This window comes from Lissotriton helveticus, chromosome 1_2 (assembly GCF_964261635.1).
Source record: "Lissotriton helveticus chromosome 1_2, aLisHel1.1, whole genome shotgun sequence".
NCBI classification, from domain to species: Eukaryota; Metazoa; Chordata; class Amphibia; order Caudata; family Salamandridae; genus Lissotriton; species Lissotriton helveticus.
Window position 1 is genome coordinate 112,554,667 of NC_136058.1, and position 23,158 is coordinate 112,577,824.

Genomic DNA, 23,158 nt, shown 5'->3' on the forward strand with positions numbered 1-23,158 from the left:
TTCAGCTATCAGTGGATTATGATCCGGGGAGGGGAAAAAATAGAAGAGACAGCTGCCACCTGCTCAGAAAGAAAAACATAATCTAGCCTAACATTTTTATTGTGAGGGACCGAATAATATGTGTAGCCATCATCCATTTTGTTTTGCAAGAACCATAAATCTATAACTCCATGCTCTTGAAGTAAAGTCTCGAGTGCTTTAAACACTTTTGGCTTCCTACCAACATAATTAGCATCCTTTGCTAGATTAAAATCACTTGTTATGTTGATATTCATGTCCCCACAAACAATGAGTGGACTATGCCAGGTAGCTAATTCAACGTTTAAGTACTTGACCACCTCAGGATCGCAAGGGAGAGGTGTGGCGCCGCGGCCAGGGCGACTGACGCTGGAATCTGGGGATCAGGGTTCGATCCCCGGCTCCGGCGGCAGGTTAGCCCAGCACCATGTGACTCTGGGCAATAGCTTGCTTAATCTTCCCGACGGCCCCCAGCGCCTAGAGACCCTTACGGGTGATTGTGCGCTTTACAAATGTGGATTATGTTAGAACCGTAAACAGTGCAGACCGTTAGTAACCTGCCGCCAATTAACAGTTCAGCAATGGCCAACCTTCCCATTCGATCTTCCCGGACCCTTTTGCAGGCCCCAACTCCCTGCTTCATTAGAATGGCCACTCCTCTTATCATTGAAGACTGTTTAGAGCATACTATCAGTTCAAACCCCGGGAACTTCAGACAATCCCTCCTCCCCCATGGTATGTGCGTCGCCTGTATACATAATATGTCAAGGTGCATAATTTGTACAATTTTAGAAAATAGGGCACGCTTCTTAGCATCATTGAGACCACATACATTCCATGAGCCTATAACCAGTTTATCCTGCCCCATCTAAACAACCCGAACTCAACCTACTTTGTAACTTTCCCAACCTTTCCGATATACAAAAAAATAAACATACAATAATTTGATCCAATTTTAATGCCAATTCTGCAGTGACTTTCATGAACCTTCTTAGTCTTGTCCCTACCTCATAGCCCCCTACACCAATCCCCCTCCCTACCCCTACCCACCCACCCAGGTAACCCCACCCCCCTTCAACACCCCAACTCTTACAGCACCCTTATGAGGAAACAGAACTGAAGTACTTGTGATGGAAAGAGCTCCCACGCGGGTTCCTTCACCCAGTCGAAGCAAGCAAAAACGAAGGGAAAAGCAAAAACGCCAGTGCCCTTTTCGCCTGAAAGGGATCGATCAGCTGGCGGAGCTGCCACCTCCGCTCCACTGTCGCGGGACAAAAATCCGGCCGAACAAAAAAAATCACAGCCCTTACCACGCCTTTTCCTATCCGGCCTTGCTAAATCATATAACTTTTCCCTTGCTAAATAGTTATTGAGACAGATCAGGATTGCACGGGGCTTATCCCCAGTCTTTTGCCGATGTTTGAAAGGAAATCGGTGAGCACGGAGAACCTCCAGCTGCCAGTCCCACTGTAAGATTTCCGGAAATGCCTCTCTAAAAAGCTCCACCACGAATTGTCTTACGTCTTCCCCTTCACAGCCTTCTGGAACCCCTAAAATCCTAAGATTGTTCCTACTAGCTCTATTTTCGACATCAGTTAGTTTCCATGATATGTCCTCCTTCTGTGCCCCAATCAAATCAGTTGTTCTCTTCTGCTCAACAAAAGCATCTTCAAGATTGGAAATCCTTTCCTCTGCTTCACCGATTCTGGCTGCTATTTCCGTGCATGTTTTTGCAATTCTCCGGACGTAATTCTGAACTCTGCGGCAAACCCCCTGAGTACGGGCATTCTCTTGGCGCGATTCTTCCCGATGCACAATAATTGTTTGATAGATAAGTGATAGCGTGATCTCAGAGGGTGGCTGATCAGATTCTTGAAGCTGGTTTGTGGTTACTGCCACTAACTTGCCTTCTACTGAATCGCATCCATCGTTTAGCGAATTGTCCAAAAATGAAAATCCGCATGTCTCTGGATCCTCTCTCACAGGACCCGGAGTTTTCTGCGCGACCCCTTTTCGAACTGTGCGGGGATGCCAGGGAACCAAACCGTTACTCACGATATCATTCTGCCGCCAATCCCCATTATCACTACCATTGTCTGTGCAGTCAGGGTCGAACTCGTCCCCATCCAGAGATGACCCAGTGTGCTCCGAGAGAGAAAATAAATTTTCGCCTTCAAGTTCCTTAGCGAGCTGGTTAGCAATATCAGTACCCTGATTAGCAAATTCACTTGATTTATTCACCAATATACTGGCAGCAGAAGTACATACTGAGCCTGGTGCTTCATCCCCTAAATGAACTGCATTTCCCAAAATGCAGTTCACCGGGTTATTTAAATCAGTACTGGAATCCTCTCTTCGAGAGCTTTGCGCCGGGCTATCTGCCAAGGGTCTCTGTCCAAGCACCACAGAAATTTTCCCAATTTTATCCAATGAGGGGGCAGACTGCCATCATTGCCAACACAAACCTCCACTGGAATCAGGGATACAGATGCCCCCCATGTCTCCACCACAGTGCCTTTCAACAAACCCTCAGGAGCTTGGTTGACTGCTGAAACATGTTTTTAGATTTAGCGTTTACCTGGTTAAACAGAGCGGGTACTGACTTCACGCTACCTTTCATGTTAGTGCCATTACGAGAAGATCCTACTGTTTTCTCGCTACTCCGGTCTCCCTTCGAAAGGCTCCCTGAGTCGCTCCCTGCCTCTCGGCCATTCGAAGATGCCGCGGCTGCGGCTGCCGCGGAGCGCGCTCTAGCTGCTAATGCAGCTTTGGAAATGACCTTTGGTGCCATACTAAAGCCGTCGTAGAGACGCTGGCAAGTCGGGAACACACACCAAATAGAAGAACGAAGCAACCGGTGACCGCTGCTAAAACCAAAGCCCGGAGGACAGATAATTAATCTTTGCATGTCAATCCGTGGTTACAGCCATATTTCCCCGCAGGTCTTCTCCGTCCTTTTTTCCCGAGAAACTGCAGCTGGGGAGAACGCCTTGGATGCTAACCAAACTCAGGTGAGATCTCCGTGAGGGAGAATGCCAGCTCACTCGGCCAAACGTGCGGCCGCCATCTTGCCCCTGTAACCGACATCGCAGACTATGACTTCCTATGCATAAGATGTGTCCAAAGTGAACATATGTGCAATAGAATAAGGAAAAAAGTAGATCTTATCTTAAGGTGAGGACCTTCAGGACGGGGAAGAAAAGGGTAGGGTAACCGGAACAGAAGAAAGTTTGCAGATATGGTGACCCTTCCTTTCTCCCTTTGTCAAAAAAGAAAAGAAAAGTGATATTTAAAACCATACAGTAGTTATACTAATAATAACCACTTACATAAAATAATAATTCTAGCAGTATGATTTCTACACAGTATAACATAGGATTTCACAGGATTTTAACCACATACACATTATACAAATGATAGAGTCAACAATTCAGATGTATACTGATATGGTCAGAAAATTCATACACAGAAAAGCAGTTGTAATTAAAAGATTACAGAAGTGCAGTTCTAATCATTTCAAAGCAATCGACTTGTTGGTGTGTGGTCAGCAGATGTCAAAAGGCTTCCCTTTGAGAAAGGTTGATGCGACCGAAACATGTTGGAGAGACTGAGCAGAAGACGGGCAAGTCGCTCTAGCCGCAGGGTTCGAAGTTGCAGGCGATCTCCCGTGGATGATTCCCACAGGCGCCTGGTGGGCCTTCCCTCCAACAAGGGAGAGCAGATCAGCGGCCCATGAATGAACGCCTCTTTGCACAGAGGCACATCGGTTTGTGACCCTGGCACTGTGAATTTATCTGTTGTTAAGCTTTCTGTATTCCTCCCAAACAGTGGCACAAAAGGGAACTTAGATGGGCCATCTTCTCAGTTGGCTAGAGGTGAAGCTTTTCCCAACCCATTTTCACTTCAAAGAGCTAGCCTCCAGTACACACAAAGGAACATGAAAGGAGCATTTTGTCATCCCAGACTTTTTGGAGGCTTGACAGGGGGAGGGAGGAACTTTCCATAACCTGATTTGAGGGTAGGAGAGGGTGAAAAAACACAAACACACTCTTTCTTCCTCCCCCCCTCCTCTCTCCCTCTCTCCATCTCTACCTCTCCTCTGCTAGACTTTGGGCAGAATCCAGAACCACTGCCCGGCTGCTTGAAGGACTGTTTTATGCTTGAATGAAAACTCGAACATCACTTTGAACCTAGGACGACGAGAAGTGACTCCAAGGTCTGGTTGGTTGGACTCCTGTGTGAGTTACAGGGACATAACAAGCTCCCGAGGCCTTGAACCCTGCTCCTGGCTTCTGATAATGTGAGTCCTAACTCCCTAGGTGGTGCCTCCTAGGTCCTGGAACCTTGGAAGTGGTGCTGGTGGTACTTCTTCAAAAGCTAGGACTTAAAACATTTTGCTACCAAAACTTCCTGGAGAACCGACAGAAGACCAGGGATTACCGGTCAGCCTATCTGCCAAAGGTCCAGCGCCAATCGGCCTGACTTCAAGGTGGCACCCGCTACGTTCTTATCCGCAGCAACTTTGCCCCGCTGGAGATTTTCATCTTCCGAAAAGCTGTCCAAGTCCAAAGCTAAACATTTTCTCTGGGTTGTACGATGACCAACTCCCCATCGATGATGACAATGACAACCCCCTCGTCCTGGAAATCATGCTTTCCCTGCTCATAGCTTTTTCATCGTAGATGGCTTCACTGCCCAGCGGTTCCCTAGCATCAATGGCTCCTTCACGACACAGACTTCTGTCTTGCCCCTCTCAACTCCGCCTTCTCTAAGACTTTTCTTTAAAAAAATGTCTGAGTCCGAAGGTAAGCCGAGACCGGGCCCATTCACATTAATTCTCCGGCTTCTCCCAGCCTCTACTTGGCCTGATTAAGGTGCAGATGAGGTGTGAATTTCCACCAAGGAGCTACTCAACAGGTCACTGTGATTGACAGGTTGGCCTGAATGGGCAGGGATAACAACTTTGAGCTCAGCAGAGGGGTGAGATCTGTGTCTCTCCTGTTGACTCTGTCTCATACCCTGCATGATTGACCTGTCTCAGGCATATCTAAAATGTTTGCACCCTTCAAAGGATGCCAACAGAATGTCAAGACAATCCTTGGGTATTCCCTCTCGGATTACTGAAGGACCCTGCTTTTGTCCTGATGGACTTCTGTTTCCTGATTGGAATTTAGTGTCGACACTGGTGAGTTCCATTCCCCATTCATCTACACACCTCCCACCCTCAAGGCCCAAGCTCAATGTGGCAGTAGACTTTTTCCATCTTGAAAATGCCCTGGCATGTGGCATTTTTGGGCTGTTTTCAGTAAAGTAAAGAGGAACTAATGAAAATGTAAGTAGGCCAGGGGCTTGGAACATTTAATCCATTGACCAGAGAGGGACATGGAGGTTAAAACCTACAAAGTTGGACCTTCGTCCAGCTTTCCTCAGCCACTGTTCTCCCTGCAAAAGGATACCAGGTGAACTGAACCTGCTGCACCTGTGATCATTGAGAATGACCTGAGAAGGTTGAGCGCCCTTCTAATTCAAATATAAGGAAAGAAAGATCTCCGAAGATCATAAGGCTGATCTCCTGTGTGGCTTCAGGAACATAACTATGCAGAATAGGACATTCCTATAAAGAATCCCAGCTCAACAGTGGCAACTGGAATTTGGTGTGCCCTGTGCCTGACACCCTGAGAGTCTCTAAGTGCTCCCAGTGGGGTCTTGAAGGCCTTTTGAGGTATATTCCTGTGGTTATTTGGGCACGAGAATCAGTTTGGGAACTTCTCAAACTGTTGCTCCAGAGTTTCTAGAGGACCGACTGCGACAAGTAGCCGGCCAGAAGTTCCCCAGCTTCAGAGTGAGTTTCAGGTGTGTCCCATGTGGCGAAGTGTTTTTCCTCAGAAAAAGCACAAAGTCCCTTTTCAGATTGGGACTTAGAAACTTTTTCGACCTCCCTACTTCCAGGCCCTTGCGGTTCTAATCTATTTGGTGCATACAACCTCCATCGTGGTTGGCCTCAAATCGTGCCCGGTCCCAGTGTACTGCAATCATTGACTACCACTGTCACTTTGCCCTTCCTGGTGCTTTTTTTACTTATATTTTTTAAAATACATATCTCCGGTTCCCCTTTTTCCATTTTGGTGTAATTTTGCCTAATATACTTTGATTCACTTTTTATAAATTGGCATGGCATTTGTATTGTGTTGTGTTTTTGGACTTTTTAATTGTTCTGGGACTTCTAAAGGCTTTACACATGTTCACTAAGTTAAACCTGTCTGCTTTGTGCTTTAACTAGCAAGGGTTGGGCTCAGGTTTAAATTATTGAAACCTTTAACTGAACAGAACAGGATCGTGACTTTATTATTGTGGATACCAATCTGCCCCAATTAATAAGCCACTTTCTGAGTGCAGAAAATGAAAAATAGGATAATTGCTTGCCTAGTCTGTGACAGTACTATATAGGAAGCCTGAGGCATCAGCATATTTTTCCCTGTGCCAATGCGTGTTTTGTTTTGGTGCCGGTGTGTATTCCTTTATTTGGTTCTTGTGCACTTGTTTTTTTTTTTCCTCTCTCAATGCCAGTGCGAGTTTCGCTGCTGCCTCTACATATGGTCGTTTTTGTCCCCTACGCCAGACAGTGTTTGTTCCGCAGCTCTGTGTATCTTTTTCCTGGTGCTCGTGGCACTGTGTTTGTGCTCACCGTGCCAACTGGAGTTTTCCCGCTGCTTCTACCAGAGACACTATGCCACTGAATGTTTTCCTTGTCCCGTACCAATGCTTGTTTTTCCTGTCGCCTATTTTTCTCCTGCCTGTGTCAGTGCTTACTTACATGCCCCCTTGCTTGTATTTCTCCTCCCTGCGCTTCTTTTTTGCTCAGAGGAATTAGGGGAAAGATACGCCAGCCCAGAGAGCCGCTGGATTATCTGGCAACAGGGCACATACCAGAGGTGATGGATTGGGAGGGGGCGATGTACATCCAGGTTCTGTCAGAATTGGCCAAATGTGGGGCTGGGGTGAGTGCCGGGTGAGAGGATCATCAAAGTGGGAGTGATTACACCCATTCTAGGACAATAGCACAGCCCCAGCCATGAGCACAGAACTGCGAGAACAGCTGGGCTAAACCACCCCCGAAGAAGCAGGGGGCCTTCTCAGTAATGTTTTCAAGAAGACATTTATTGAACAAGCATTTGCAATGCAATAGGTCTCGCATATATATGCAAGTTTAAGCTATGGGCATTGTAAATGACAATTAAGCAGAAAAAGCTCCCCTATGACCTATATTGCTTTACAAAGACAGCTTGTATCTGGTATGGGTATAAACAAAATCACATGGATACAAATGCACAATCATGGAATATAAATTGATTATTTATTATATCTTTTTAATTTTTGTAGTTTATTATTACTTTTGTTTCCATAATCAATGTGTCATTGGACCATCATGCAGCAATATTTTTTTAATAATTTTTTTTCTTTTTTATACAAGTACTGTCCTTACATTTCTTTAAAAAAAACTGTATATAAATACTTACAAAAGTATGAAACCCCTACACCATAAACAACATTATATCATTAACAACCACACTTCATTCATTCAGCGACAAGCGTTCACAGTCATTCGGAACCCATATACACATCAGGGTGTTAAGAGAAGAGGCAGATGTAGAACGTCTCTACAACTACTTTTAGGTGACCATAAACAACAAGGTCTGGGCAGATGAGGTCGACGCGCGTTTTGGTGAGTTGAAACACGATATGAACCACCTCCTTTAGGACCTTTCCCAAATGGCATAGGTTTCCACACAAGCTTTAGAGAGGGGGTACAAGGTGACTCTTAAGCTAGCCAAGTCCAAACACGATGAGGATGCTAAATTGTAAGTTGAGCTCGAGGCAATAATACTTATTTTGCTGTGGCCAAAGTCCACTGGCGATGCCTGTGGCACCACAAAAGTGTCCCTATATATCCAGAGTCTCTTATGAATATTGGCAGATACGACAGACGTTTGTGCAGTTTTTCTGTAAAAAGAACTTCAGGTTCTGCTAAGGTTTGTGCAATTGTTGTGGGTCCAAATATATAGAGGAGTATATCTGTGTGCCGTATCTCTAACACAGAAATGTGGCTGGTTAAGATGTAAGATCAAACTCTCGCACCATTAGCACGGGAGAGTATTCCTGCCTTCCCTCTGTGGGTGTACCTAAATTAACGAGTATGTCCTTGTCAAAGCTCCGCATCCATTATAATCGCGTGGGCAATGACAATGCCTTTTATTTATGTTTTAAAAACGAAAACAAAAAGAAAAGACATTGTCATTTACAATGTCAATAGGTCAAACTCGCGTAAATGCGAGACTTATTTATCGCATTGTAAAATGCTTGTTTGACAATGTTGGGACACAGAAAGCTAGAGATGTTTTTCAGCAAGTTACAAGTGATGGGTTGCAAAGCGTTAAACTCGCTGAAGCCAGTGTCACGTAAGTCCATGAGGAGGCGGCGCCCTCGTACTCTCCGGTCTTTTATATCGTCAGCGATTGTAACTTGGACGGACAAACCCTTCCCTTGTTGTTTGCAATGCAGCTGTCGGTGATGTCCTCGGGAACTTTCCTTCTGCAGCAGTTGACGGTCTCAAACGTCCTGCTGTTTTTAGCAATCTTCTTCTTGGTTGGCGATTATGTAAAAAGGAGGGCGCCGAAGAATTTCCCCCCTGGACCCTTCTCCTGGCCCATTATTGGATGTTTGCCATCCCTGGACTTGGCTCAGCTACATGTCTCAATAAACAAGGTAGGATTAAAGAAACAATTTAACGAACTGTGAGAGACCCGTCGATTTGTCTTTTGTATACAGAATTAGAAAGTGTTTATTTTATGACGTTTCAGTTACAAGTGGGCCGGGCGATGTCAATACAAGTTTACGTACGTTCTATATGGTCCATAGAAGTGCAGCGCGAGGCGCTCTCTCGCAGAGCAGAGTTCGCACAGAGCAGCAGCGCCAGCTTCGATCCATACTACCCATCTCACAGGTGTAGCTCGGTAGCAGCAGTGCCCAGCGTCATACATGCACTTAATTTACACACACATGGCAGCAGCATTGGAAGCTTTCCTCGCTCATGGAGCAGCACGACCTTCCCCCCCTGGCAGTAGTGGTTAAACAAGGATAGGTACGGTGGTCGACGTGGGAAAAAAATAGTAGGGGAACTGTGGGTGGAGATTCAGAGGGTGGGAATAAACTGAGCATTTTGAACAGTGGGCAGAGTCAAAGGAGTGGTCAGAATGCGCAAAACATCCCAATGTTTAGTATTTGTTTAGCATTTCACTGACCAGTTACAGCTTATTATGTTATTTAATTCAATCAATGGATACACATAATTATTTAAGGTTTAATGTGAGTTAATGTACGTTATTGACATTAAAATACATTCACAAAGTAGGATATGTTTCCAATCACAGAATGTCCTAAATACGCTTAAAAGTGGAATCACAAGCCATTTGTCTCTGAACCATGCAGTTTCTGTCATCAGCACTTCTCCCTTTTTCCACCAGAGCAGTTCAAACATGAATGGCAACATATCTAGGTTTGCAAATATTTTATATATAATCATGGATCTATCATATTTGCCACATAATACAACATTTGCCACATAATCTGACAATTTTAACTAATACATTGTTTATTGCTCAAACGGATCAATGTTACTAAAAATTTGACTTGTGTTGCTTCGAGGTGGGCAGCCCTTTGCAAAGGTTGACTGATCACCTTTATCACTGCTGCATCTGTATGTTACACTAGTACTAATAAGGCAACATCTTTCCGGAGACTGTTAGCATGTGTAAAAATGTAAAATAATAAAGTGTCAGAAAATATACTGCATTACGGTGCAGCATATGTTTTGCTGCATAATTTAGTCAACACTGTGGCATAATTTTGTCCTCCTTTGCTGCATAATTCCAGTGGTCCCAAAGCAGGCAGCACATGTTAAAAGTGATTGTGCATGAAGCAGAGACCCTGTGAAATTTGCCAACTTAGTTTGGTATGCATGCAAATCCTGCATTGCTGATCACTGGTGAGTTTCAGCTACTACTGATGAAACAAGGCCAATGGAGGTACCAATGGGTGAGGCGGACTGGCCTCATGGGCAGGCCCGGCATTAGCACTGGTGGCACCCTGTGCAACAGTGTTTGTTGGTGCCCTCCAATGACCACCTCCGCCACGGATTCCCTCACTACCACCCTTTAACAGTGCCCCTCAAAACTCCTTATCCAAGCTCTCTCTCAGATGCATTTAATTTGATTTACAGTGCCACTCATACCAGTGTAGGATGTCAGAGCACTTTACATCACACACACTATTTATTTATTTAAGGTTTTATAAAGTGCTAGCTGGACCATGAAGTATCAGAGCGCTTTACATAATCAAGAGCACAGCAATAATCATAGGTTCAAGATTACATACAATTATAAAACAAGGGAAGTAAAAGTCTGCAGAGGAGCACACATTAATATATACATTGAAACAATTGTAAGGCCTTGAAGGATGGAAATTACTGAAATGAGGTCCAATCAAATACAAATTAGGGTCCATATAGCGCTAGCTGAGCTGGACCCTGCGGTAGCACTACACAGAGACAATCAATTATACATGTGTAAATCACTGTATAGGAAATGTTATATAAGACAAAGGACTACAAGGTGTAGAAGTCACATAACACCATACTATTGGATGGTATAGTTTAATATAATAGCTCACTGTTCCATGTTAGGATTTTAACTTATATACTTCAAATAACCAAACCTCTCTCTGACAAAAGCAGTAACCCACTGACCTATTTACATTATGTGCACTTTATGATATGCATGGTACATGTTCTTTGCAGCAGTCACATTAACCCTCTGTACAACCTTTCCATGAATAAAAACTCCCACTAGACAAAACTCCGATATCTCTCAAGGAAGAACATTAATCAACAAAGTTATGATATTTGATAGATGATATTTGCCCCCCTCACATCTTGAAAGAGGTGGGCACCAATCTCCCTGAGTGCTTACTTTCTTTACTGAATGGGTCACTTGTACAGGGCAAAGTTCCACGCAAATTGAAAAAAGCTCTTCTCGTTCCCCTCATAAAAAAGGCAGGAGCCAACCCGCTAGATCCCATCAATTACAGACCTATATCGCTGTTGCCATACTGTGCCAAGCTGCTGGAGTCACATGTGTGCGAAACTATCTCCAGCTTCTTGGAAAAGTCTGAATACCTGGCACCGAATCAAGCAGGGTTCCGCCCTTGCCATTCCACCGAGGCGGTCATCCTCTCGGTGTTAAACACTCTGAGGCGGAATGCAGATGCAGGAATCCATCAGGCGCTTGTGCTACTGGACCTCTCTGCTGCGTTCGACACGGTCGACCACACCATCTTGGTTGACCGTGTCGAGCAGGCAGGTCTCAGGGGCCCCGCATTGAGCTGGATCCGCTCTTTCATCTCGGACCGCACACAATCGGTCAGACTCGGCTCCTTCTCCGCTCCCATTATACCTACCACCTGCGGGGTACCACAAGGTTCCTCGTTATCTCCCCTTCTTTTTAATGTTTATTTACGCCCTCTTTTGCACTCCTTGCGTCATGCTAATGTAACCATCTTCAATTATGCGGATGATTTGCAGCTCATCTTCCCTCTTAACAACATTGACTCAGTGGACGTATTCCAAAGAACTATGTCCCACATATTGAGTTGGATGAGCTGCAATCATCTGAAGCTCAACCCGGGCAAGACCGAGCTGGTCCTGCCCGGACAGAGCCCACTAAGCTGGAACCCTAACTTCTGGCCCACTAACATGGGAGCCCCCCCCACTAAATCTTCCGTGGTTAAAAGCCTAGGCATTTTTATCAGCGAGGATCTCTCGCTAAAAAGACAGGTTGGAGCGGTGGTATCTTCCAGCATTTTTCAACTGAAGAAAATAAGAAAAATTGCTCGCTTTTTCTCTTCAGTAGCCCTTACACAGATTGTCCTCTCCTTGGTTCTGTCCAGGCTGGATTTCTCTAACAGTCTTTACCTCGGCCTCCAAATTGGTGAGCTTAAACGCCTCCAGCTTGTTCAGAACCAAGCTGCCAGGCTACTGCTGAATATATCCAGGAGGCAATCCATCAGACCTGGCCTTAAGCAACTACACTGGTTGCCAGTTGAGCAACGTGTGGCCTTTAAGGCTGGGTGTATTCTGTTCCGTTCTCTGAACGACTCTGGCCCTTCTTTCATCAGAGATCTTTTCAAAAAATATTGCCCCTCCCGTTACCTTCGATCCACCTACAAATCACTTTTGACTGTTCCTCCATTCAAAAGGAAACGCCTCGGAGGCAGCTGCTTCGACCATCAAGCTGCTGTACTCTGGAATTCTCTTCCTCTCCATATAAAGCAGAATGATAACATCCTCAGCTTTAGGCAATCTCTGAAGACCTGGTTGTTTTCTCAAGCTTACTACTGATAGCACTGCTTATCCTTCGACTGTCTTGTTTGGCTCCTTCTACAGCGCCATGAAGCCTCCGGGCGTACGAGCGCTTAACAAATCCCAACTAACATTAACATTAACATAACATTTTTATTGTTGCCGAAAATTGCTGGAGGCCAAGAGGGGGGCAGCAAGCACTTTAAAAACCATAATATACTTACCACCCAAAGTCAGCGCCTGGTGCAGTCACACCGGTCGCAGCGCCCTAGAGCCAGCACTTCTCAAGGGTCCTGTGACCTCCGTGACAGAGTCACTGTTGCTCAAGGGTGTGCTGCTTCATAGGCCTGCCCACACAACTGGTGGTGATCTTCAGTATGCATTGTGGTGGGCAAGCCTTGAAGGTTAACACACACTTGCTACTGATAGGGTCCACCTGCTGGTGCTAAGACACTAGGGCTTCAAATATCTTGCAGGGCCTTCTAAGGTCTATCATGGGAAGGTGCTCCCTCAGGAGAGTGTCTGAGGGACTGGTCAAGAAGGCTGAACCTGGTTCCCGGTTCCAAATTCGGCAGCTCTGGCCATAGTGCCACATCCTCTCCCCTACCTTCAGCTACAACCCAATTGTGCCCCGTTATAAACACCTAGATGCGACTCAATTTAAATTACGCACTAGACGAGCAATAAACTGCCTAAAAAATCGTTACATCCTGAATAAAGTAAACTCTGATAGGGAATGCAAGATTAAGTTTAGCATGTGAAATGAAAGCAGGAACAACATGGTTACTTTAATGCTTTTACACTCACTATTCAGGAATTCGTGAGTGCTCTTGCCTGAAAAGTTAGGGGCATGACTACAGAGACCCATTTCAAGGTCCAGTGCTTATACTCTTACAAAACCTAAGCAGTGTGGTAAAAAAGATCACGTCTGTGAACATAGAACTGCGGTACACATTTTGTTTTCCAATCGACCCATCAGTCAGGCACTGCAGTACCTCCAAGATTGATGCACTTCCAGACCCTAGGAAAACGATGCGGTTCAAAGAAAAGATAAAACAGAAGTAGCGCTTCACTGTCTGTATACTGACATTAAAGTGTTTGCATGCGACTTAAATCATTCTGACCACATTGCAAAGACTATGTCTTGCTTTATTTAGTATTTTTTTTCTTCATATTTGAACCTTTTATTTACGAGGCTACACTTTGGATAGAAAAATGTCAGAAAAAGATGACATTTCAAGCAAAAGTATTTTTCTTTTTTGGATGTATTTCACCAGGAAACAAGTAAACGAAAGGAGGAAAGAGAGGGTGAGAACCGTTTCTTGAAGTCATGGTTTTCAGTAAGTGAGGAGCAGCTTGACAAAGAGGGAATAAGAGGAAACAGGAGAGGAGGGGGCAGCTGCCAGCAGCAGAGCAGAAGTGGACACTGTCTTTGGGGAAACATCCTTTACCACGCGGATTTTACTCCACAAGGCTTTAACAACGCGTCCATTACAACGCAAGTCGTAACCACAACTTGCGCTGGAGGGCGCTAGAGGATTAGGAATAGTATATATACTATTCCAACACCTTCCCTAGTGTCCACGGGGACTGGTGTTAGAATAGTAAATTATAATATTCTCAATCCGCGCCCCCAACGCAAGTCGTGGTAACGACTTGCGTTGTAAGGGACGCGTTGTTAAAGCACGCGTTGTGACGGTACGCGTCGTACCGTCATACATCCCTGTCCTTGTCTTCTCTGGCAAGAAAGAAAACACGTAGTCCTTTTCCTTCTCTGCCCACCTACTGTCCTCAAAAGGTCAGCAATGCCGAGAGCCTCATCTACAGCCTTGGCTATTTCTGCCAATTTGAAACGGCAGGAATGCACTGTATTCACAAGATAAGCTTCAGCCAGAGCCAGACGCGCAACGGCCATAGCGCTCAAAGGGCTGCAGCTCCCCCCCTTGTCGTGTGTCAGCCCGCGCTGAGACAGCTACCCGGGCACACACAAAGTTGCACCCAAGTACTTCACAGGTCTTTTAAAGACCATTTACTTGTTAATGAGTCTTTGTTGTTCTTTCACCCCTTCTTAGAGCCCTGGCATCCTCACTCTGCCTATTGCTAGAAGAATTAGCCCCCCCCACCCCGAAATTTCACTCTAGTTGCGCCTCTGGCCAGCGCTGGCACAATTAGCTGCCATGAGCCAATGCAGGCTCCCCTTGAACCATGGTGCACGGGTGTCTGTGTTCTTGGAAAGATTGTTTTTAGGCAGGAGGGACACCTTCCTGCACTAAAACAATCATGAGAGGTGTTTTACTCTTTCTATGTGTGCTGCAGAAATCAGCACATGCAGAAATAACTCTGGCTATCACATTGTCTATTAATAATGTCATTATTCGTAGCTCACAGCATCTCTTCTATAGTGGTATAGTTGGGTTCCTTATGCCAATATGAAGGGCCCTAGGTTGGTGGGTATTTTAGTTGAGAGTGATATTTGCACTTGTGTCATTACTGTGGGTGTAAATGGGTCATTGAGTGTTTCTGCAAGATTTGAGCGCATTTTCAGAATCCACTACTATCAGAGTATGACGTGAAAAAAGTACTGGGAGAAGTACAGGTATATCCAAATTAAAACATCACAGTTGGAAGTTTACGGAGATGTTTGCACATCCAAACTGATACTTTCAGTCTCACTTGCGCTGTAAATAAAGTGCATCTATTGTCATCATGATCAAAATAATCTAATTTGCTGTAATAGATCTTGAAAAGCAACTCTTAGTGGTGATAATATTGGTGAGGATTGCAGAATTTTATTCACCGTACCGTTTTGTAGTTTTTCTTTACAGGTTTCTTATGGAAGCTAGCCTTCCTTAGGTATATTGGTGAGGATTGCAGACGTTCAGGCACTTCATAATTTTGTAGTTGTTCTTTACAGGTTCGTGTTGGCAGCTAGCCTTCCTTAGGTATATTGGTGAGGATTGCAGACGTTCAGGCACTTCATAATTTTGTAGTTGTTCTTTACAGGTTCGTGTTGGCAGCTAGCCTTCCTTAGGTATATTGGTGAGGATTGCAGACGTTCAGGCACTTCATAATTTTGTAGTTGTTCTTTACAGGTTCGTGTTGGCAGCTAGCCTTCCTTAGGTATATTGGTGAGGATTGCAGACGTTCAGGCACTTCATAATTTTGTAGTTGTTCTTTACAGGTTCGTGTTGGCAGCTAGCCTTCCTTGGGTATATTGGTGAGGATCGCAGAAGTTCAGTCTCTCTACCGTTTTGTAGTTGTTCTTTACAGGTTTATTATGGCAGCTAGCTGGTAAATCAGACTCCACAATTCACGTAAAGTTGAAGTATTTAATAATGTGAACATCAATCACAGGAGCAGCTCCCTTCCAGTCCTTCCCTCAGAAAGAACGCAGCGAACTGTCCAACCGGCTGAGGGAAAAACGGAAGGAGCTAGAATGCACAGTTAAAGATAAACAATTCATAACACAAAGCTCATGTAAGGCACGAGCATAACTTTCTACAACTAAGCATGACTCGTGCTGCTGCACGAGAAAAGTATTAAAGGGACACAACACATCTTCCTCCTTAAAATAAAAAAAACCAAAATACATTCCATAAAAAAATAAAGATTAAACATTATCACAAATAAAATCCTTTAGCCACTTAGGTTTTGTACGAGTACGTACTATGCAGTCACTAACCACAGCATTATTCTCAGAGACACCATTGGCAGTATTTTCAACATCTACATTATCAGAAATCTCTGAACCAACACCAGCAACAGATACTTCAGTAGGATGATCAAAATCACCAGTAATACTCTGAGAACAATCAACATCACAAGAGTTACCGGCTGAGGGAAAAACGGAAGGAGCTAGAATGCACAGTTAAAGATAAACAATTCATAACACAAAGCTCATGTAAGGCACGAGCATAACTTTCTACAACTAAGCATGACTCGTGCTCCTGCACGAGAAAAGTATTAAAGGGACACAACACTAGCCTTCCTTAGGCAGGGCCGGCGCAAGGCATAAGCAGTGTGGGCAGTTGCCCAGTGCCTCGCACACAGCCTACCAGCATGGGGCCCGCACAAGTGTAACACACCACCGGTTCTTATGTACCCCTGCCGATCCAATTGAAAGAAAGGTGCCTCGTAACACTTGGGCCCATGGGAGGGGGGGGGGGGGCTCCCTGGGCCTCTCAGGGATGCTGTGGAAAGGCCTAGGGGAGGGGGACACTTCCTCAACTAAACACATTTTGCAGGTTTGTCCTGCAATTAGGCCTCCTGCCAGGCTGCCGTTCAGAAACACTGCGGGCGGCAATTGTCAACACTTTAGCGTCCCCACAGTTTTAACATTCAGCCCACAAGCAATTCTCACATAATTCTCCCCGATATGAGCTGTAAAAAAAGGTACTTGTAGGAGGCTGAGAGGAGGAGCTGTGGCATAAGATGAGTCTCCACAAAGCAGCTTCTGGAGCCCTGAAGGTGTCACTTATGTAAATTAGAGGGGCCTCGCGAATTCCCCTTCGCCCGGGGCCCCAAATATCATAGAACTGGCCATGTCCTTAGGCTAACCACTGGTAAAAGGTGCCAAGGTTCAATATCCACTTAGGTGTGTGCTTTAGGCTTGAGCAAGCATGTGTTGTTTTAATGGGGTTGTTGCTGCTATCCCCAAATGTAAATTAGTGATGATGGAGGCCCTAAAGGCTTCCCACTAAGGATGCAAAGGGATGGAACCTACCCTGTATCTCCAGATCTAGGTTTCCTAAACATTTTTTGTTGCCACAAATACAAGGTTTAAATATGGAGTCTCTTGCATGCTAAATGGAACTGCAGCTAAATGTATTTTTATCAGAGGTACATTTTACCAAAACCCACACACAGTGAGGCGCAATTAACTGTATCCAAAGCTGTGCAGCCCTTTATCAGTCTGTTATGCAACCACACCTAATCAGTCAGGGGCATAGCCTCAGGGGGGCTGTTTGGGGTGTTACACCCCCTGTTACAAATGGGGATTCTGTTTGGCCAGGGAATACACGTAAGCCAAGCAGAACCCACCACTCTAGTCAGGGTAAGGGAGTTACTCATCCAAGATAACCCCTGCTCAACCCCTTGGTAGCCTGGCAGAGCAGTCAGGCTTATCCCAGAGGCAATGTGTAAAGCATTTGTGCAACACACGCACACTAGTGACGCACTAGGCACATCACAAAAGAGACTGCACACAAGGTTTTATAAAAAATATATCCTTTATATTGCATATATATAAAAACACATTAGACCCTAAATCACTGCATAGCATGTAAAACATATTTAGACCACAGAACCGAAATCGCTGAGCCACTAGGCGCTTGCCATAAAGGTGCACATAAGGTCATAAATCACGAGGTAGTAAGTCAAAACACATTTAGACCACAATTACACAAATCACGTGTGCCACTAGGCTATTGTTGTAATAATGCATATAAACCACAAGGTGCCACAAATCACTTTGCCCACCAGGCCATTGTCACTACATTACATAGGTCATAAAGCACTTGGCAGTATATGTCAAAATGTAGCCCACACTGGCATAAATCACAATTGACTCTGCCAACCAGGCAAGTATCATGGGCAAAATGGAACATTCATTACAGTAATTACGGAGAGGCTGCAGGTGCTAATCATCAGTGGTTTGCCTGCTAGGCAATTGTCAGAGGCATACCGTGTAATATACCCCATAACTACCTGGGTACAGGGCAGGTGAAGGCATGAATGCGCCTGGTCCTGACTGGAACCCTGCACCGTGCCGTGCCCCGAACACAGCGCTCCTGGGGGAACATCACTTACAACGAATTTTTTACAACGCACTACCATTACATCGCAACCATTACAACGCAAACCATTACAACGCAATGCGCTGGGGGGCGCTCTAGGATAGGGAATGTATTTAATATACTATCCAACACCTTCCCTGCTATCCACGGGGACTGGAGTTGGAATAGTAAATTAAATAATTCACTCTCCAGCGCCTAAAAGCATTATGCGTTGTAATGGTATGCGATGTAAAAACCGCGTTGTAAAGGCATGCGATGTAAAAGCATGCGTTGTAGTGACACCAATCCCGCTCCTGTGCTCTGCTGTGGCTGAAGGCTGTCTGGCCACTAGCCCACGTACTTCGGTGGCCGCAACTGTGCTGGAGCAGAAGGCGCCAAGCGGGACTTTTCCCGGGCCCCCTGAATTGCGGCGTGAAATGCAGAGTTCTGTCCTGTTAGGTCCGTAGGCCTCGCTAGTGGGCACATGTCGTCGGGGGAGGAGCCGTGGCTCGTCCAATGATGCCCGCGAGTCACGCAGCGGTCCGGCCCCATTCGGCTGGGGTACATGTCCCCAGCATGTCGTGGTCACTAAGGCAGCCGGCTGGATGCCTCCGATGCTCACAGCTCCCTCGGTGCTCCTGCGTGGTTGCCAGGGACAACGGAGGCGGGTCTCCTGCCATGCAGGATCCAGCCAGGTGTTTGCCAGGAAGTTTCAAAGAAGCACACCTTTCCTGGCGCTAGTTTTCTTTTAAGCTGGACAATACAGTGCTCACCACACGCTGTTCTGCCACTTGGTGAAAGAACAGTCCAGTCCTTTTTCCTACTCTAGACATAAGCAATAACTGCAGGCCGTCCTACCCCACACACCTTGGGGCAGTGTTCCTCAAACAGTTCCCAGCCCTTCTAAGCAGGTTCCTTTGATACCCATCAAAGATTCTTCCTAAAGTCTTTTGTATCCCTAAGACTTCCAACAAGAGGCCAGCACACACAAATCATTGGAGAGTCCATCCCAAGCAGGATACAACAGCAGGGCAAAAAGAGTCAGTCCTTTTACTCCATCACAGACAGACGGAGCAACTGCAGGTCAACCCACCCCTCACTCAGAAAAGGCAGCGCCTTCGCTCTTCTTCTTGGCAGGGTCCTCTTGTTCCTGGAAGTAATCTAAAGTCCTGGGGTTTTAGGTCTAATACTTATACCCTAAAATGTCTTTGTTCTCTTTGTGGCAAGGGTCCCTGAACCCAGTCCAAACCAGTTCTGCACTCACTGGTGCAGCATGACCACAGGGGTTGGAGACAGCTTTGTGCAAAAGGAGTCACAGCCTATTCAGGTGTAATTAACACTCCTCCCACAACTCTAAATGCAGACCAGGTCTATTCAGCCCTGCGCTGAGTCACCCAGGCAGGGCACACCTCAACCCCCCCTCAGTGACTGCACATCTCCGCTCCTGTCATTCAGACGCCAAATACACAAACAGCCAGAGGCACACAAAACAGTGAAGTAAGAAAATGTTCACTTTCTAAAAGTTGGCATTTGCAAACACGATTTAAAAACCACCATAACCGAAATGGTGCGCTGATAAATTCTGAGTTCAGAGAGTCCAAACATCATTTTCCTATCTTGTCCCCATGTGAAGTTACGCATGTAAACATGGTACAGTGCAACCCCAAAATATAACTCTTTGGGACTGATAGCCTTTCAACTGTGAAAAATGAAATACACTGAATTTCACTATCAGAACATGTCACACACACTATTACATGTCCTACCTTTCACATACACTGCACCCTCCCCATGAGGGTACCCTGGTTTTGCCATAGGGGTGAATTACATGGAAGGAAAGGGAAGGTTTGGGCCTGGCAAGTCGGTGCACTTGCCAGGACAACATGGCAGTTTACAACTACACACAGAGATACTATGGTAGTAGATCTGAGATACATTTACAGGGCTACTCATGTGGTTGGCTCCACCAGTGCTGCAAGCCCACTAGTAGCATTTGATTTACAGGCTCTGGAACACACCGTGCACTTTACTAGGCACTTACCAGTAAATCAAATATGCCAATCATGGATAGCCAATCATTGTCACAATTTATAAAGAGAGCGTATGTACTTTAGCACTGACCAGCAGTGGTAAAGTGCCCAGAATCCTATAGCCAACAAAAACAGGATAAAAAAAATAGGATGCAAAAAGCAAGAAGTTTGGGGATAAACCTGTCAAAAGGGCAAGGTCTATCACCTCCCTAATAAATGCATTATTTAAAAATAGTAGGGTATAGAAGCTTTCAGTCGGGTACGGTGAGATGTCTGTCGCATTTCACCTGGGATATTTAAATATTCACTCAAACAGGATATACTACTGTGTTTTTATGTAACCCCTCATAATCAAATCTCCCTCATTCCACTGGTCTTTAAACCTCCATCAAGCGCTGCTTCTCATTGAATGATCAATATTATATGGCGGCAAGATTGTTGGAAACATCTGAAGGTCACCAACCCCCCCGTCTTACTAGCCAAGCTACGCTCCTGCAAATATTAATGAGCAGTCCCACCTCTGGCTTATTTAGTCAGTCATCCCTCATCCGTCAGTAAATCCTGTGTGGTGCAGTCCCCAGTCATTAGAAAGTGCTGTGGAGCTCTCAGTCTAGTGCACTCCCCAAAGCATGCCTGGCCACCATCCTGATTGCCGCCATCTAATTTAACATTACTGTCATTGCCACCATGCCTATTTTTGGGAGCAGAAATCAATGCCAAAGTGAGTTAACACAAGAGGGACTGTATTGGTCATTTTATAATATGGGCTGTAACTGAGGGCGAGCCCATAAAATGCAAATGTCTACCCTTGATGTAAACAGGTCATCTATGGCGCAGAGCCATTATACTTAATCTTTACTCATAAACCATCATACTTACTAATATATTTTTCAGCTTTCAGAAAAGTATGGCGATATTTTCAGTACAGACATGGGGAGTTTAAGATTAGTCACGTTGAGTGGATTGCAGACTATTAAGGAAGCCTTTTTTCAACAAGGTGACATTTTTGCAGATCGACCACATGTTCCTATCATCTACAACGTATCGAAAGAATATGGTAAGTTTTATTTTATCTGGTTAACGATTAGTCAGTTATTTTTTAAATATTAGGAGCTTTTAATAAATGCACTTTGATTTTAATCAACACCAAGAGTATCTCAAGCCTGAGTTTAGGTACAATGAACATTTGTGGTATTTTCTGCATATCTGCAAATTTCTAATATCCTTTAAATAAACTTAATTTATAAACATACTATCTTATAAGCAACACATTGTGAATCAATAAAAGTATTTTGAGACTAACTGCCATTTATGCCAAGATTATCATTAACACCCACAGCTGTTTCTGAGAAGCATGCTGTATTTAGGTAGGGACTTGAAGCTCCGCCCACTATTCACCCATATTATTCATTGACTTGTGTCATTGTCCATTGTAAGCTGTGGCTGTTCATTAGTCAATAGGTTTAGTTGTCCCCCCTTAGTACCGCCTGGTCTCATTTTGTAACCTCCCACGGCAACAACTCCTGTTACGTGTGTTGTTACTTGGTAGGTGTTAATTACAGCCTCCGAGTACTATTTCCTCAAATAGCTTTGTCCTGCCTGCTGTTGCATGCAGGACATGCTCTCTCCTAACACTTTTTTTATTTTTATGGCATGCATTTGCAATGCAATAGGTCTTGCATTTGCGAGAGTTGAAGCTATTGGCATTGTAAATGACAATGGCTTTTTTTTATCTGTTTTAAAAACAACACATAAATAAAAGGCCTTGTCATTTACAATGCCAATAGCTCAAACTATCGTAAATGCAAGACTTATTGCATTGCAAATGCTTGTTTATTAAAGTGGTTATTTTCATTCTTATATTTACATTTTATCTTGATATTTAATGGTTCATTATACTCTCATTGAATGTCACAAACCAGTTTGTTGTATCATTCTATTTAGAATAGACGTTTTCAAACTGTGGCTCTCGCCTTGGATGTGTTTGGGAAGGGGAGCGCTGGGCGCAAATGAGTCTGCAATTACTTGCAAATGAAGATAGTCTGGATGCGTGAGAGGCGCGTTTCCAGGCTGTCTTTGTTTACATGCAGCAGTTGAAGTGTATCAAAAGAGTGTGGGAACTGTACTACTGAGTGGCACGGGGCGGAGTCCGCAGGCCCGGACTGGCCGTTGCAGGCACCGGGCAAACCCCCGGTGCGCAGCAAGGGTGGGGGCCGTTTTTGGGCCCCTGGGGGCCGTTTTTGTTACAGGGCCGTTTTTGCAGGCCCTGTAACAAAATCGGCCGCAGCAAAGTGCTCGGTGGCACCCCCAAACCCGGGAGGGGGGGTGTGGGGGGGTGCGGCCGAGCACTTTGCCAGCGCCGGTTTCCCAGTCCGGCCCTGGGAGTTGTGAGTCTGGACACGGGATCATAGATGTGGTTAAAAAGAAGAAAATGTTCAGCATTTTATTGTTTTTTCCCACTTCGGGCAACTGAATAAAAAATAATACGCACAACCCTCAAATAAAAAATAAATTCAAGTTGAACTAGTCAAAGAGAAACATACCGTTTACCTTCTAAAACCTTCAGTTCGATAATGCATACTCTGCATATCTATGTGTGTGTGTGGGCAGAATTAAATCTTGATTGGTACTGTTAGAAATAGTGAATTGTATAATTATATGTCCATTAAAAGGGCGCACTCCTTTTAATGGATACATATATTACCTCTCAAAAAGAATTAATATTTGTCACAATGAGCTTCAAGTGATGCCTATTGTTTAAACTTATACTGCCTCCAAAAGCAGTATTTTTGGTGATAAACAATTTACACACATTTACATTCCTTTCAGGTAGCAGGCACCCTGGTGAGAAGGCATGTTTCTTCTTTAATTCTCTATCCCTCTCTCTCTATTATGGAGCACAGGAGCCCACCCCACTAGCCTCA

General features: G+C 44.9%; 1 protein-coding gene across 1 annotated transcript in view; it reads left to right on the forward strand.

The window, feature by feature from the left end:
- The first annotated feature begins 8,571 nt into the window (after positions 1–8,571).
- LOC144798738 (cytochrome P450 2J2-like) overlaps positions 8,572–23,158 on the forward strand; it is a 488,232-nt gene continuing 473,645 nt past the window's right edge. Inside the window, exons 1-2 of the mRNA XM_078669759.1 lie at positions 8,572–8,781; positions 21,129–21,291. Of these exons, the coding sequence (XP_078525885.1) occupies positions 8,572–8,781; positions 21,129–21,291 (373 nt within the window). The remainder of the gene's footprint in view (positions 8,782–21,128; positions 21,292–23,158) is intronic.